Source organism: Triticum aestivum, chromosome 7D (genome assembly GCF_018294505.1).
Source record: "Triticum aestivum cultivar Chinese Spring chromosome 7D, IWGSC CS RefSeq v2.1, whole genome shotgun sequence".
NCBI classification, from domain to species: domain Eukaryota; kingdom Viridiplantae; phylum Streptophyta; class Magnoliopsida; order Poales; family Poaceae; genus Triticum; species Triticum aestivum.
In genome coordinates, this window is record NC_057814.1 from 240,961,177 (window position 1) to 240,976,091 (window position 14,915).

General features: G+C 42.4%; 1 protein-coding gene across 1 annotated transcript in view; it reads left to right on the plus strand.

Annotated features, from left to right (window-relative positions):
• LOC123169618 (MADS-box transcription factor 51) overlaps positions 1 to 14,915 on the plus strand; it is a 30,105-nt gene that overhangs the window by 902 nt on the left and 14,288 nt on the right. Inside the window, exon 2 of the mRNA XM_044587489.1 lies at positions 519 to 618. Coding sequence (XP_044443424.1) covers positions 519 to 618 — 100 coding nt within the window. The remainder of the gene's footprint in view (positions 1 to 518; positions 619 to 14,915) is intronic.

The following is a 14,915-nucleotide window of genomic DNA, read 5'->3' on the forward strand; positions in this document are numbered from 1 at the left end:
GTCAGTCTAGTTAAATATTTCTCTGTGCCTAAAAGCTCCCACTGCACCTGCACGTCGCGAGTGCTTTTTTCCGTAATATACATTCAGCAGCTAAATATGAGATGCAGCAATCCTGCTGTAAGACTGTTATAAGTTACTGTTAACAGTGTACATGTTGCCCCAGTACGTACTACTTGTGTGCCAACCTTAAAAGAACACACACTAGTTTGAATACATGCATAATATCACTCGTATATAAGTGCAAATTATTGCATTTCTACCACCACTGTATACTTTTCTACGCAGATTATGCCATTTTCTTTTATTAGCATTAGCATACATATATAGTTCTGATAGTGAAACTGTCCTTGATTTTTTTTAAAAGCCCTTTTGTGAAGCTAGTGCCGACCAATCGTGTTCTAGTGTGAAGTTATCGGATCAGTTTCTTTTACCTTGTTAATAGATACAAAGTATTTACTACAGTATGTTATTACACTAGATTCATTTTAAATTTCCTATTTCTACTCTATTTTTTGCAGCGTTGAGCAAATTTTTGGTCGATGCAAGGACATTCCCGACATGGTAATTGATGATCTGAATATAGCAGCACGAGATTCCAGGGGTTATTGCAATATACAGGTAAGGAATATGTATGTATGTGTGTATATGTTAGGTTAATTAATTATTCTACCAGCTTCATAGTTAGATTCATGTTTGTATTATGTATATGTTATTTTGGGTACACATATGAGTAATTAAACAACTTATTGTTCATGTGCTATCTGCCAATTGAATTCATGAGCCTAACTACATATACTCCCTCTGTTATTATTTACTTTGCATATAGGTTTGACCTAAGTCAAACTTTATAAAGTTTGACTGAGTTTATTGAAAATAGTATGAACATTTACAGTTGACAAGTATATATAATGTGAAAATATATTCAATGATGAATCTGATGGTATTGATTTGGTATTGTAAACTTGGTCAAAGTATTCAAAATTTGACTTAAGATAAAACTAATATGCAGAGGGGGTACATGTAAATTATCTCAATACTGATGCACATGATTCTCAAGTTGATTACAATATACATGTGAGGAATCTTGTTGTGTGCTAAGGTTGTAGGGAGGTACAGGAAGGGCTCTTGCCCTGGAGGGATGATATAAGTGTTATTCTTCTGATTCTAGCTTGCTTTATTCCTCGCAGGGAGTCCTTTTTATATAGAGGACTAACCATCCAATCTAAGTAGCAAGCTGAAAGATATATTTCCATATTAAACAATACACTACTTAACATAGGAATTGGTATCGTTTTGATATCATAATTGGGAGTTGCCATGGCGGTAGGGCCATGTACTAATGTACATAACATCACACCCCTCCTAGAGATGCAACTCGTCCTTAAGCTGCTAGGTGGGGCGACCATGGTTGCAATCTGACGAAGTCCATTGACAATATGTGATTTCACCGCACCTCATGGCTCGAACTAGATAGTAGGGCTTTGGCCCTGTGTTTGAAGTGGAGGCCCTCCTGGCCTAGGGGAACACATTGTCTTACTCTGTTCCAACACGAATAGTCTCGTTGCTGGAAACTCTATTGCCCCATCTTCATTGGTATGGCATGTTGGGAAACATAGTAGAAAAAAATCACCCTGTGATCACCTTGGAACAATATGAAGATGCATATAAGGTTTGGATCAATGATTTTTACTGACTCCGGAATGCAGCGGAAGTAGACGAGTCAGTATAGATCGTACTTGGAGTCCCTCGAAATGTTGATGACGATCCCTCGAACAGAAGACCAAAATCACGACATGTGTACTTGGTTGCAAGCGTACGGTCTTCACGATCCAGCAGCGCTTTGCCGTCCAGGACTAATCTTCGTCGTAGAATTAGAGGGAGGAGATTAGAACCACACGAGGCTTCTAATTATGAAGATTAGAGGAACTAGGTCTACCTCAAATTAGATCAACTAGAACTAGAGGGGGCTCCAAAACTTGTATCATCAAAAGGGCCAATATCTCAAGTATATATATGTTAGAGGGAGGAGACTGGCTTCTACCAAGGAGGGAAAGACCCTCCTTGGGGCGCCGACCAAGGGGGAGGAGTTGGACTCCTCAACTCCTCCCCTAGTCCAATTCGGGGCCCCCAAAAGGAAAGGGGGGGCGCCACTTCCTATTGGGCCATGGTGGCCCAATAAAATTAAATATAAAAGCCCTCTAACAATCATTAGAGAACTTTATTATTAATGTAACACATCTGGATACATTTTCCACCTATATATTATTTATCGATAATATCCGGTATTGCCCGATAAACCCCGAAACCCTTCTGGTGACCCCGAAACGCTTCCTGTTCCTCTTGAAACTATTCCGAATATTAATGAAACAATTCCACATATAAATCCTCGATACTCTCATCCTACTAACACTTAGGAGATCGTGATTACCTTAAGCTTGTGACCCCGTAGCTTCGGTAAATCATAGACATGAACGAAATTCCATCATTCAATGACCGATAGCGGAACCGGGGACGTCCATATCGATCCTTATGATTACACGAATGACATTCGAGTAAACCTTTGGTTATCATGTGATGTTCCCTTTGCTTCGCGATACTTTACAAAACCCGAGGTGTGCCCGTATCCTCTTGAGTCATGCACATGCTCATTATACCGTCATCCTCGTTACCGGTTTTGTTCTACTTTCTCGTTGAAGTGTTCCAGCATCCCCATGACGTAGTCACCTGTGTCTGGCCATAAGTGAGATATATTCAACTCTTCGCTTGGTATCCCAAGTGGGGGACCGAAATATGTCAAAGGGAATTCTCCTTTGCATTTGAGGGTTCTTATTAGAGCCTGCATTTTACCCTTCGCACATTGATTGGGATCATAATGGTTTTTGATAGTTATCTTTGAGCCAAGTGTATCCAAACATAAGTATCGAGAGTGTCTTTAAGAAAGACCAACTGCTTACCATCAACTTGCATGGCCATAAGGGTATCAACTATATGCTGATTTATTGTGAAATCATGGCATCTTGCATTAGACAAAGTAGTTTGGAGCAACCCTTGCTACATGGCCTTCTTTGCGACTAAAGAAGATCGATTGTTAGAACAAAAAGGAGAGGGGGAAAGGGGTCACCCAGCTTGGCTTGCAATAATTTTTTTTCTTAGGTACAACATTAAGCATGACATATGAAGTGCTTGAAGGTAGAATCATAATGGCGTAGTTGATCCATTTTGTCCCAAATCCTTTTGCTCCCAAAATTTGCAGTATGGTATTGTGTTCAGCTTTGTCAAAAGATTTTTCAATATCTAGCTTGAGGATTATGATCTCTTCTTTATTATTATTTGTGGCACTAATATAAATTTTTGAACCACTCCAAGCAATCTTGGATAGATCTTTCGTAAGGAAGCCATACTAGTAATTGTGCGCTTGTTTCAAGAAAATTTTCTGTAGCCTGTTAGCCAGTAGCCTCGTAATGTGTTTTAGAGAAGAGTTAAGCCGATTGGTCTGTAATCACTAGTGGAGATAGGAGTAGAAATATTGGGGGTGAAGGCAATAAAGGATAAGTTTGTGCTATCTAGAGAGACTGGTCCATGAAAGAAGTCTTATTTGCACAATTTGCGGTTCTTTTATGAACCTTCAATTAGAATTCATGTTTCAAACTTGATGTATTTGTCTTTCTCTTTTTTATCTCCATTGTATATTTAAATTTGATGCATTATCCCACACCAAACTTACAAGTTTACTATTATCAACTACTACTATCTGAACTTTAAGTTATAATTACCTCATTACATCATACACATAGAAAGGTAAACATCAAATTCTGCTTTCAACTTTTCTACCATACAACCTGATAATTATAACTCTCTCCGATCGAAAAAAATTGTCGTGGTTTTAGTTCAAATTTGACAGTTGGGATCAAGGTCTAAGAGCTAGAGGGGGGTGCGAATAGTCCCACTAAAGATTTCTACTCCAATTTCAATGTTGTTGGCAATTTTTAGAACAACATAACTAGGACTAAGCAACCCAAAGAACTTAAGAAGCAAGCTGTCAAGAGTACTAGATAACGGAAGATTAAAGCTTACAAGTAACTAGGGGACTAGGATTAAGAGAATGCAAACGCTCGTGATGCGAATATACTTTTCCCATGGTTCAGATAGTTGGCGTAATCGTAAATCCACGTCGATGGAAGCTTTGAATCCAAGGTTCTAAGATCACAACGATCCCAGATGTTTCACCCACCAAGTGACCCATCAAGCACATACAACCTATTACATCATGGCTTGCATTAAGAATCCTCACTAAGGGTAGATCTTCACCAAATAGGTGATCTTCGAGCCTATACAAACTCTTTAATCATTCACACGAAGTAATCAAAGGATCTAAGTTACTCCTAACCGTCTACGCTATGACACCATCCAATAGTAACAAGAAAGCAAGGTTCTTTATAGGAACTCCTCAAATTATCTTCAAGCAAAGCTCTTCCATGAATCAAAGGTCCTATCGCACACAAGAATAGGATTGCTGTGTGATTGTGTTGTATGCACCCTTGTTGGGCTCCTTAGAGTAGGAGTATGAAGTACGCAACAAGTCTTCCCTCAATGAGAAACCAAGATAGCAATCTATGGAGATAACGGTATATACCCTGCAACAATTGAGTGCTTGCAACAAAAATAAAACTTCACTAGTGTCCCCAATAGTTCTAACAAGGGTGTCAACCTTGTTAGTCTTACTAGTTGCACAAGAAACTAAAAGATAATGTGTGATGAATATTTTTTCTATTTTTGGAATAAAACAAAACTAAAAAAATATAACAACGTGTTTGGATTGGGGTTCATAGGTTCACCAAGTTTAAATTTGCAAAATATAAAAGTGTGGTGAGTAAAATAATCATGTGAAAAAGTGCACAATGAAAATCTCATGCCCATGCCAGATTAATGAATGTGTAAGCTCTTATATAGACAATACGCCCAAATACTATTAAACTGAGATCCTCTCTGCATCTAATAGCTAAATAGCCCGTCTATAGATGGAGATCGTCTTCACATCATATGGCTTTAAATGTAAACATGAGTAATTGCATTTACCAAGATGACATATTGTTATGTTTAGGGGACAATGAATCTTGTACTAAACCTAAACCTTGGTGGCAACAATTCAATACAAGCCTTTTTCACTTACTGCCACTATGGTCGATTAGTTGCAAGAGTGAACCCAACTATGCACACCTCTTCCACTATTGATTATCAATCTAAACTAGCCAAGAGTAGACAAGCAACTAGAAAGAAATAATCTATAGATCAAACAAAAGGCATATAATTTCAAACATAAAGAAATAATTCATCACATGATCAACATCACCACTATGAATACATCAGAAACCATAATCATTAGGGTAGCTCATATCGCTATTGTATTGAACATCTAAAACAACAATGTGGAGAGATTACAACTTTGGCTACTACCATGAACCCGTATCCAGGGGGTTGACTACTCACAACTCATCTTGGAGCGTGGTGATGATTGCTTCCCCCTCCGGCAGAGTTCCGGATCAAGGCCAAAAGCAAAGATTGCCTCGGAAACGTGATGTGGAGGCGACGAAAAAATGCTCCATAATTAGGGTGAAAGTTTTTGGGTATTTATGGGTCATCGGGCATCGGAGGCCAGCCGGGAGGGTCCCACAGGTACTAGGCACCCATGTAGGCGCCCACAACCCTAGGGCGCCTAGGCCCTATGGGACCCACATGGGGTGGGGCCAAGGCTCCAGGGTCTTCTGGTGTCTTCAAACTTCCCGAACCATTTCAATTTTAATTTTTCTCACACTTTCTCTAGGGATTTTCCTGCAATTACAAAAAATACCAAAACAAAATTGGGAACTAGCACCAGGCACAGGATTAATATGTTAGTCTAATAAATTCAACAAGAATTATTCCCAAAATGTATCTAATTACTAACAATATAGGGTGATTCATATAAAAATTGTCCATATGTTTGAGACATATCATGGTGAAAGAGATGGACTTTGGCAGCATGGATTCAAGAAATGTGCTTCTTGGTCTTCAAAGAATCAAAGAAGTGACATGGAATCACCCAAGACTTTTTCCTTCTTTTCTTGCATTTTATGTCCCTTTATATTTGGTGGTTGACAAATTGAGTAGAGTGGCTTGCAATAGGTGGAATATGTAAGTGGACTATCATTTGAAGGGTATTTATGGTTACTGTTAGGAAATATGCAACTTGTATTTCCAGGTGACCATTGGCTAGCATATATACATGTATAGGTTCAGTACAATATGCAAAAAAACTTAACTATAAAATGGGGAAAATACAAAGAGGTGCATTACTAAATATATATAACTCTAACACCCCCCTCAAATTCATGGTGGATCAACAACACTGATTTGGAGAGATAGAAGTCGTGTTGTGCTCTAGTCTAGCCTTCATAAAGAAATCCGCCAACGGTGATACTCGGAATGCACATACGAAAGAGCAATAAACCTGGTCCTGCAAACCAGCGCGCACAAAAGCAGCATTAGCACCAATATGCTTGGTGAGTTCATGCTTCACAGGACCGCGCGCAATATTAGTAGAACATATATTGTCAGACAAGAGCAGAGTATGTGTAGTGTGATAAACACCAAACTGGTGAAGTAACCGCCATAACCAAGTAACCTCTACCTTCAAAAGAGCCATAGTTTGCAAGTCACCGTCTACACTCGAACGGAAACTACAGTCTGTTACTTCGTCTTCCAGGCCATGAAAGAACCACCAAGAATAACACAGTAAGCATAAAGTGAACATCGATCCGAGGATTGCTAGCTCATGTAGCATCCAAATAGGCATGAAGCTGTAATGAACTGGAATGGGGAAAGAACCGATGGTGAGATATCGTGCCATGAAGATATCGAAGAACATGAAGGAGGTAACTATACTGAACCAAAGAGGGAGCAGAGACAAACTAACTCAAAATATGAACTGGATAAGAGATATCCTGACAAGTGACAGCTACATAGACAAGACTCCCAACAAGATGGCGATAGTACGTCAGGTCAAACAAGGGGTCACCATTGGTAGCATGTGAGCTCCATCGGAGTCTCAACAATGCGCTCATCGGTGAGAGCAACACGAGCAAGAAGATCCTGAATATACTTTTCTTGGGAAATAAAAAGCCATCAGAGGTCAAAGAGACCTGAAACACAAGGAAGTAGCAAAGAGAGCCAAGATCAGACATAAGAAAGTGCTCACTAAGACGGGCCTTTACAAAGGCAATATACTCAGGATCCTCGCTAGTGATGATCATGTCGTCAACATATAAAGAAGGAGAGTCTGACCACGAGCAAAAAGGTGGACAAACAGCGGTGGATCATGAGCACTTGCTAAAAACCCAGTGGTAGTCACCAGGAAAAACACTCAATCGGGCGCAAGAGGCTTTCTTAAGGCCATAAAGAGAGTGACGGAGACGACAGACCATGTCGTTAGGGAACAGAATACCCAGGTGGGGGCTGCATGTAAACCTCATCATGCAGGCCACCATTAAGAAATGCATTCTTAACATCAAGTTGAGACACAGACTCGTGGCGAATAGAGGCGACAACAACAAGTGTCCGACTAGTGGTCATATAAGCCAAATGAGCAAATGTCTCATTGTAATCATGACCATGCTCCTACTGGAAGCCACGAGCCATAAGACCAGCTTTGTAATGGTTAAGAGAACCATTAGAGCGGGTCTATTAACCTTGTAGACCCATTTACAAGTGATGGGACGGACATAGGCAGAAAGAGAAAGAAGATCCCACGTGTCGTCGCATTCAAGAGCTCCTCTACCATCACAAGCTGCCATTCAGCCGGATGAACAACAACTTCAGAATAAGAAGTCGGTTCAAGAACAGCACGCCAGACATAGAAAGCGGGGCGATCAATAGGCGGTAGCGTACAGGGATGCAAGCCATAACTAGGCTAAAATGAGGAAGATAGCACATCAATAAACGCATCCACATCACACGAATGGAGAATATAAAAGTGAGGAAATGATGGAAGAATACAAGGAGGAATCACGGGGTAGACTTCGGTGAAGGAGACAGAGAAGTCATCCAGGAGGAAGGTGCAGAATCTTGTGACAACCGAGGTGAGGAAACCATGGGTGGAAATGTCGTGTCTGCAATAGTCGGAGAAGCAAGGCAATATGATAAATGGACAATGGCTCGATGGGAGCGATAGGCGTGTCAGAAAAAGTGAGGAAAGAGATACCCTCCGCTGAAAAGGTTGAGGAAGATGGACGCGGGTAGAAGGGACGAGACTCATCAAAAGTCACATCCTAGGAAATCCGCATCTGATGATCTATAGGATCCCAACAACACTTATGCTCATAACTATAGCCTAAGAAGACACACTCGACAGACCGAGTGGTCAGTTTGATGCGCTCACAAGGGGCAAGAAGAACATAGCAAACACAAATAAACAAACGAAGCACCGAACAATTAGGAGAATGATAAAAAAGATACTCGAAAGAAACGCCACCCTACAAAGCAGTGGATGGCCGAAGATTGATGAGATAGGTGGAAGTGGAAAGAGCCTTAACCCAAAATTGAGGCGGAAGAGAGGCGGCGATCTTTAACGCATGAGTCATCTCAAGAAGGTGACAATGTTTGTGCTCGGCCACGCCATTCTAAGCATGAGCACCAGGACAAGAGAATTGAGCAAGAGTACCCTGCTCGGCAAGACCTCCAAGCAACATCTTCAAGATATACTCTCTAGCAGAGTCAGCACGAAACACACAAATGGGCATGGAGAATTGAGTATTGATGCGGCTTGAACTACGTCAGTATTTCCCTAAAGAGGAAGGGATGATGCAGCATAACTACGATAGGTATTTCCGTCAGTGATGAGACCAAGGTTATCGAACCAGTAGGAGAAGCACGCAACACCACGTAAACAGCTCCTGCACACAAAGAACAAATACTTGCAACCCGATGTAAGAGAGGGGTTGTCAATCCCTCACGGGTAAAAAGATAGGTAAAATTGTAGTAGATTGGATAAATAGATCTCGCGGGAACGCGAGATAAAATAAATAAATAAAAATTGCAGCAAGGTATTTTTGTATTTTTGGATTAATAGACCTGAAAAGAAAAGCAAATAAAAATAGATCACGAAGGCAAATATAATAAATAAGAGACCCGGGGGCCGTAGATTTCACTAGTGGCTTCTCTCGAGAAAAATAGCAAACGGCGGGTCAACAAATTACTGTTGGAAAATTGATAGAACTTCAAATAATCATGACAATATCCAGGAAATGATCATTATATAGGCATCACGTCCAAGATTAGTAGACCGACTCCTGTCTGCATCTACTACTATTACTCCACACATCGACCGCTATCCAGCATGCATCTAGTGTATTAAGTTCATGGAGAAACGGAGTAATGCAATAAGAACAATGACATGATGTAGACAAGATCTATTTATGTAGAAATAGACCCCATCTTGTTATCCTTAATAGCAACGATACATACGTGTCGGTTCCCCTTCTGTCACTGGGATCAAGCATCGTAAGATTGAACCCATCACAAAGCACCTCTTCCCATGGCAAGAAAAATCGATTTAGTTGGCCTAACTAAACCAAAGATTCAAAGAAGAAGTACGAGGCTATAAGTAATCATGCATATAAGAGATCAAAAGACTCAAATAACTTTCATGGATAAAAACATAGATCTGATCATAAACTGAAAGTTCATCGGATCCTAACAAACACACCGCAAAAAGAGTTACATCAAATAGATCTCCAAGAGACCATTGTATTGAGAATCAAGAGAGAGAGAGAGAGAGAGAGAGAGGAAGCCATCTAGCTACTAACTACGAACCCGTAGGTCTACAATGAACTACTCAAGCATCATCGGAGAGGCACCAACGAGGATGATGAACCCCTCTGTGATGGTGTCTAGAATGGATCTGGTGGTTCTGGAACTTGCGGCGGCTGGAATTGATTTTCGTCGACTCCCCTAGGGTTTCTGGAATATTGGTGTATTTATAGAACAAAGAGGCGGTGCGGGAGGCCACCGAGGTGGGCACAACCCACCTGGGCGCGCCTGGGCCCCCAGGCGCGCCCTGGTGGGTTGTGCTCCCCTCGGAGGTCCCCTCAGGTACTTTCTTAGCCCAACAGGTGTCTTCTGGTCCAGAAAAAGTCACCAAAAAGTTTCGCTGCGTTTGGACTCCGTTTGGTATCGATTTCCTGCAAAGTAAAAAACAAGCAAAAAACAGCAACTGGCACTGGGCACTATGTCAATAGTTTAGTCCCAAAAAATGATATAAAGTTGCTATAAAATGATTGTAAAACATACAAGAATGATAATATAACAGCATGGAACAATCAAAAATTATAGATACGTTGGAGACGTATCAAGTATGAACCATGGCAGCGGAATTCTTATAAATAGATAAATGACACAATGAGAAGACATAAAATATATTCAAGTGTGGCGAGAGAAATTACCTATAAAGATAATATAGTAGGGATGACCCCCTTTCCAGCCAAAAGGAGTTGCACCACAAATCTGAGTGAACAAGGTCGAAAGGGCACCGAGACACAATCGCGTTATGATGATAAGGTAGTTGGGCCTGTTTGCCAAGCTGAAAACCCCGTCAGTCTAAAGACACACCACTTGAGACTGATCCAAGAAGGCCATGTCAAACTAAGGACAAGAGATGAGAGCCATAGAAGTCACTAGCGATGATGCCACTGCTAAAAAGAGCTGGTAGACAAGGCAACATAGGCGTAAAGGCTGGCGGCGATGGCAGCGGAGGGGAGGTGAAGCCAGCTAGGCTCCCAGAGGCCCTGGCAGTCATGGCGCTGGGGGCTAGCACCAAGGAGAGCATATTGTGACGGTCTAGAACAATGTTTTCATGGCGTAACGCATTTTATGGCGACTGACCCCCTTCGTAACATTATAACGCTTATGGCGTATGGCATGGCGACATCATAGACACAACCTTATGGCGGATGATAGCAAATTAAATCACAACTTCATAATCTTGCTGTAATATGTTGTACCAAATGAGTTGCCCAAGTGAGTTGTACATGACTGAACACTACATATAGCAGCAGCGCAACAGGCAGTACATGTACATATATTCAGAAATTAGCACAGTGAGGACAGATACAGAAGAAACAGAGCACTAGCATGGGGAGGAAGAGCAAGGAGAAGGAGAGGGCGAGGGGGGAGCCGGGGAAATACCATGATGGTCACCTGATGCACATAGGAGATGAGCAGTTGTGCTCGATTGGAGCAAAGGCGCTTCCCTACAGCTGGATCTGGAGGGGAAAGGGGCTGGCGGAAGGAGAGCGACAGGGGGTGGCGGGAGGAGGGAAGAGGGGGCTGGCGGGAGGTAGGGAAAGGGGCCGCAGGGGTGGAGGGGAGGTGGTGCGGAGGCTGGAGGCGGAGCTGGAGCTGGCTGCCGTTGGCCGTTCGCCGGAGAGGACGAGGTCGAGGACTCCAAGTACGATCTCAATCTGCCATGGCCTCCCTCTCTCTCTCTCTCCCTCTCCCTCTCTCTAGCTCTGGAGAGCTCTTTCCTTCCCGCCGCTGCCTGATGCTTCCCGCGCGCGCGCCAATTCTCCTGCCGCCGGCTGCTATTCCCGCGCGCACGAGCTCACCGAGTCGAAGGCGTTCGATTTCTGGTATGGCGATGAAAACGCGTCATGTGGATGACCTACGGACTCCACGGGCCTATGGCGGACGCCACAGGCCAAACCTATCGCGGGCCTGGACGGCCCAGGCTACGACCGCGCCATACCGCTATATCGTCGATATAGCGACGATATACGGACGCCATGAAAACATTGGTCCAGAATGGAACATCAGTCAAAGTCGAGAATGGCCCTACAATCAGAGTCAACAATCTCACCACCAGAAGTGAGCTGCATGGCAAGTTAAGGAACATGAGCAACATCAGTAACATGAACAAATGAAGTGCTAAGAATGCCTCGGCCAGTAACCGAGTGAGAGCTACAAACACCAATAAAACATGAACGAGAGAATCGAGAGATTGAATAGAGGACAAAGTGGATGAATCATGTGTCATATGAAAAGATGCTCTAGTATCAAGGATCCACTAAGATGTTCCTGCGTGTGTAGAAGGTGGTCTCGTATTGCGGGAAGAGTCGGTAGCAGAACCAGCAGAACCTATGGATGGAGAACTGAAAGATGCAGCTACCAGGCATCGAAATCGTGCAATCTCATGCTTAGTCAGGGGTGTTAATCTTCATGCACTAGCCAACACAACCAAAAGTACAAACTTATGGAAAGGGCTAGGCAATCCACATATACACTTCAACACCCCCTCTCACGTGTGATGCAGGAAGTCAACACATGAATAGAGTCAGAGGTATGGCTCAAGAGGCCTATACGTGGATATAGAGGGGGGAATATTGATTTTTGGATAAATTACAAACTCTATGACTTGAATTCAAGACCTTATGCCCTGATACCATGTTAAGCTTCATGCACTAGGCGACACAACCAATCTACATATACACTTCAACACGCCTCTCATGTTTGACGTGGGAAGTTTAGCATGTGAATAGACTTAGAGGTATGACTCAAGAGGACTATACGTGGACACAGAGGGGGCAACAACAATTCTTGGATAAATTGCGAAAGGCAGGACTTGAAATCAAGACCTTAGGCAATGTAATCACCACATATTTAGCATTGTTTGACACTCACATATCTGACATTTGTGAAAGTGGACTAAGAACATCTACAACCAAACTCCTCGAAGGTTTTCTAAATGTCCGGGCGGATAGCCCGGTCAGGGTCTGAACATGAGAGAGAAGAAAAATAGGCCATTCAACCGGACTCCTCAAAGCCTCCTCAAACGCTCGGGCTATCCGACACTCCCCAAAGTCAGATCATATATGGGGCGGATATGGGGACGCTCGAACGCGCACGAACGTGCCTGCCACGTCAGCCCAAAATCCATTCCACCCACTTGGCCCCGCCTATAGCCTCACATATTTTTTTCCTTTTCTCTTTCATCTCCCGCGATATGCAAGGTCGGAGAGGAGCTTGCATGGGTCAGATAGGAACTCGCCGGCATGTGCTAGACACCGCCCACGTCCTTGCCCCGACCATTCGCTGGAGTTCATGGTTGCAGCTACAGCGTGCTACCACATGTGGATGTGTGGACCATGCACGTTGGCTGCATCCACGTGCTAACATAAGTATTTGGTGTCCGCTGCGTGTAGCCACAACCGTCGCGTGTTAACATAAGAGTAAAATTAAGTGCATGATCAAATGACTAACAAAGTATCATGGTTAACAATGACACCTGCCGCATTTTGGAAAATTAATGAATTATGACAATGCATATATATTTGCCTTATATTATTCTCCCACACATTGACCAAAGCATGATGAAATGAGTTGACATAAGAGTAAGGAGCAGACTAAGGCATAGCGTAGTGATGGAAAGGGGCCGCGGCCTTCCCAACCATCTAGATTTAAGGCATGGTACCTTCAATTTTGGCTTGTTGCACCAATTATACTATAGGGGCCTCCCTTACAGTCTTTCTGTGAAAACAACATAAGAGTAAGGACATGATCATATGACTTACAAAGTATCATGATAAATAACATGATCAACATCATCACTACGAGTACATCAGATAAACCATAATCATTAGGGTAGCTCATATCACTATTGTATTGAACATCTAAAACATCAAGGTCGAGAGATTACAACTTTGGCTACTACCATGAACCCGTAATCCAGGGGGTTGACTACATACAACTCATCTTGCAGCGTGGTGATGAAGATTGTTTCCCCTTCCGGCAGAGTTCCGGATCAAGGCCAAAAACAAAGATTGCATCTGAAACATGATGTGGAGGCGATGAAAAATGCTCCATAATTAGGGTGAAAGTTTTAGGGTATTTATGGAGCATCAGGCACTGGAGGCCAGCCGGGAGGGTCCCACACGTACTAGGCACCCCTGTAGGCGCCAACAACCCTAGGACACCTAGGCCCTATGGGACCCACCTGGGGTGGGGCCTAGGCTCCAGGGTCTTCTGGTGTCTTCAAACTTCTCGAACCATTTCGATTTTAATTTTCCTCAGACTTTCTCTAGGGATTTTCTTGAAATTACAAAAAAACAGGAATTTTTTTTGGAACTAGCACCAGGCACTTGATTAATATGTTAGTCTAATAAATTCAATAAGAATTATTGCCAAATGGTATCTAATTAATAACATTATAGGATGATTCATACAAAAAATATCGGTATGTTTGAGGCGTATCATGGTGGAAGAGATGGACTTTGGGAGGATGGATTCAAGAAATGTGTTTCTTGGTCCTCGAAGAATCAAAGAAGTGACATGAAATCACCCAACACCTTTTTCCTTCCTTTCTTGCATTTGATGTCCATTTATCTTTGGTGGTAGCCGAATGGATAGAGTGGCTTGCAATAGGTGGAATGAGTAAGTGGACTATCTGTTGAAATACACAACTTGTCTTTCCAGTTGGCCATAGGCTAGCATATACATGTACAGGTGTGGTAAAATATGCACACAAAAAACTTAAGTATAAAACGGGGAAAATACAAATAGGTGCATGTCTAAATATATATAACTCTAACACCCCCCCACAAATTCATGGTGGATCAACAACACTTATTTGGATAGATAGAAGTCGTGTTGTGCTCTACTCTAGGCCTTCGCAAAGAAATCTGCCAATTGTGTTACTCAAAAGGCACATACTGAAGAGCAATAACCTAATCTTGCAAACCAGCGTGCACAAAAGCAGCATCAACACCAATATGCTTGGTGAGCTCATGCTTCACAGGATAGCACGCAATACTAATAGAACATATACTGTCAGACAAGAGCAGAGTATGTGTAGTGTCAGAAAAACCAAACTCCAAAAATAACCACCATAG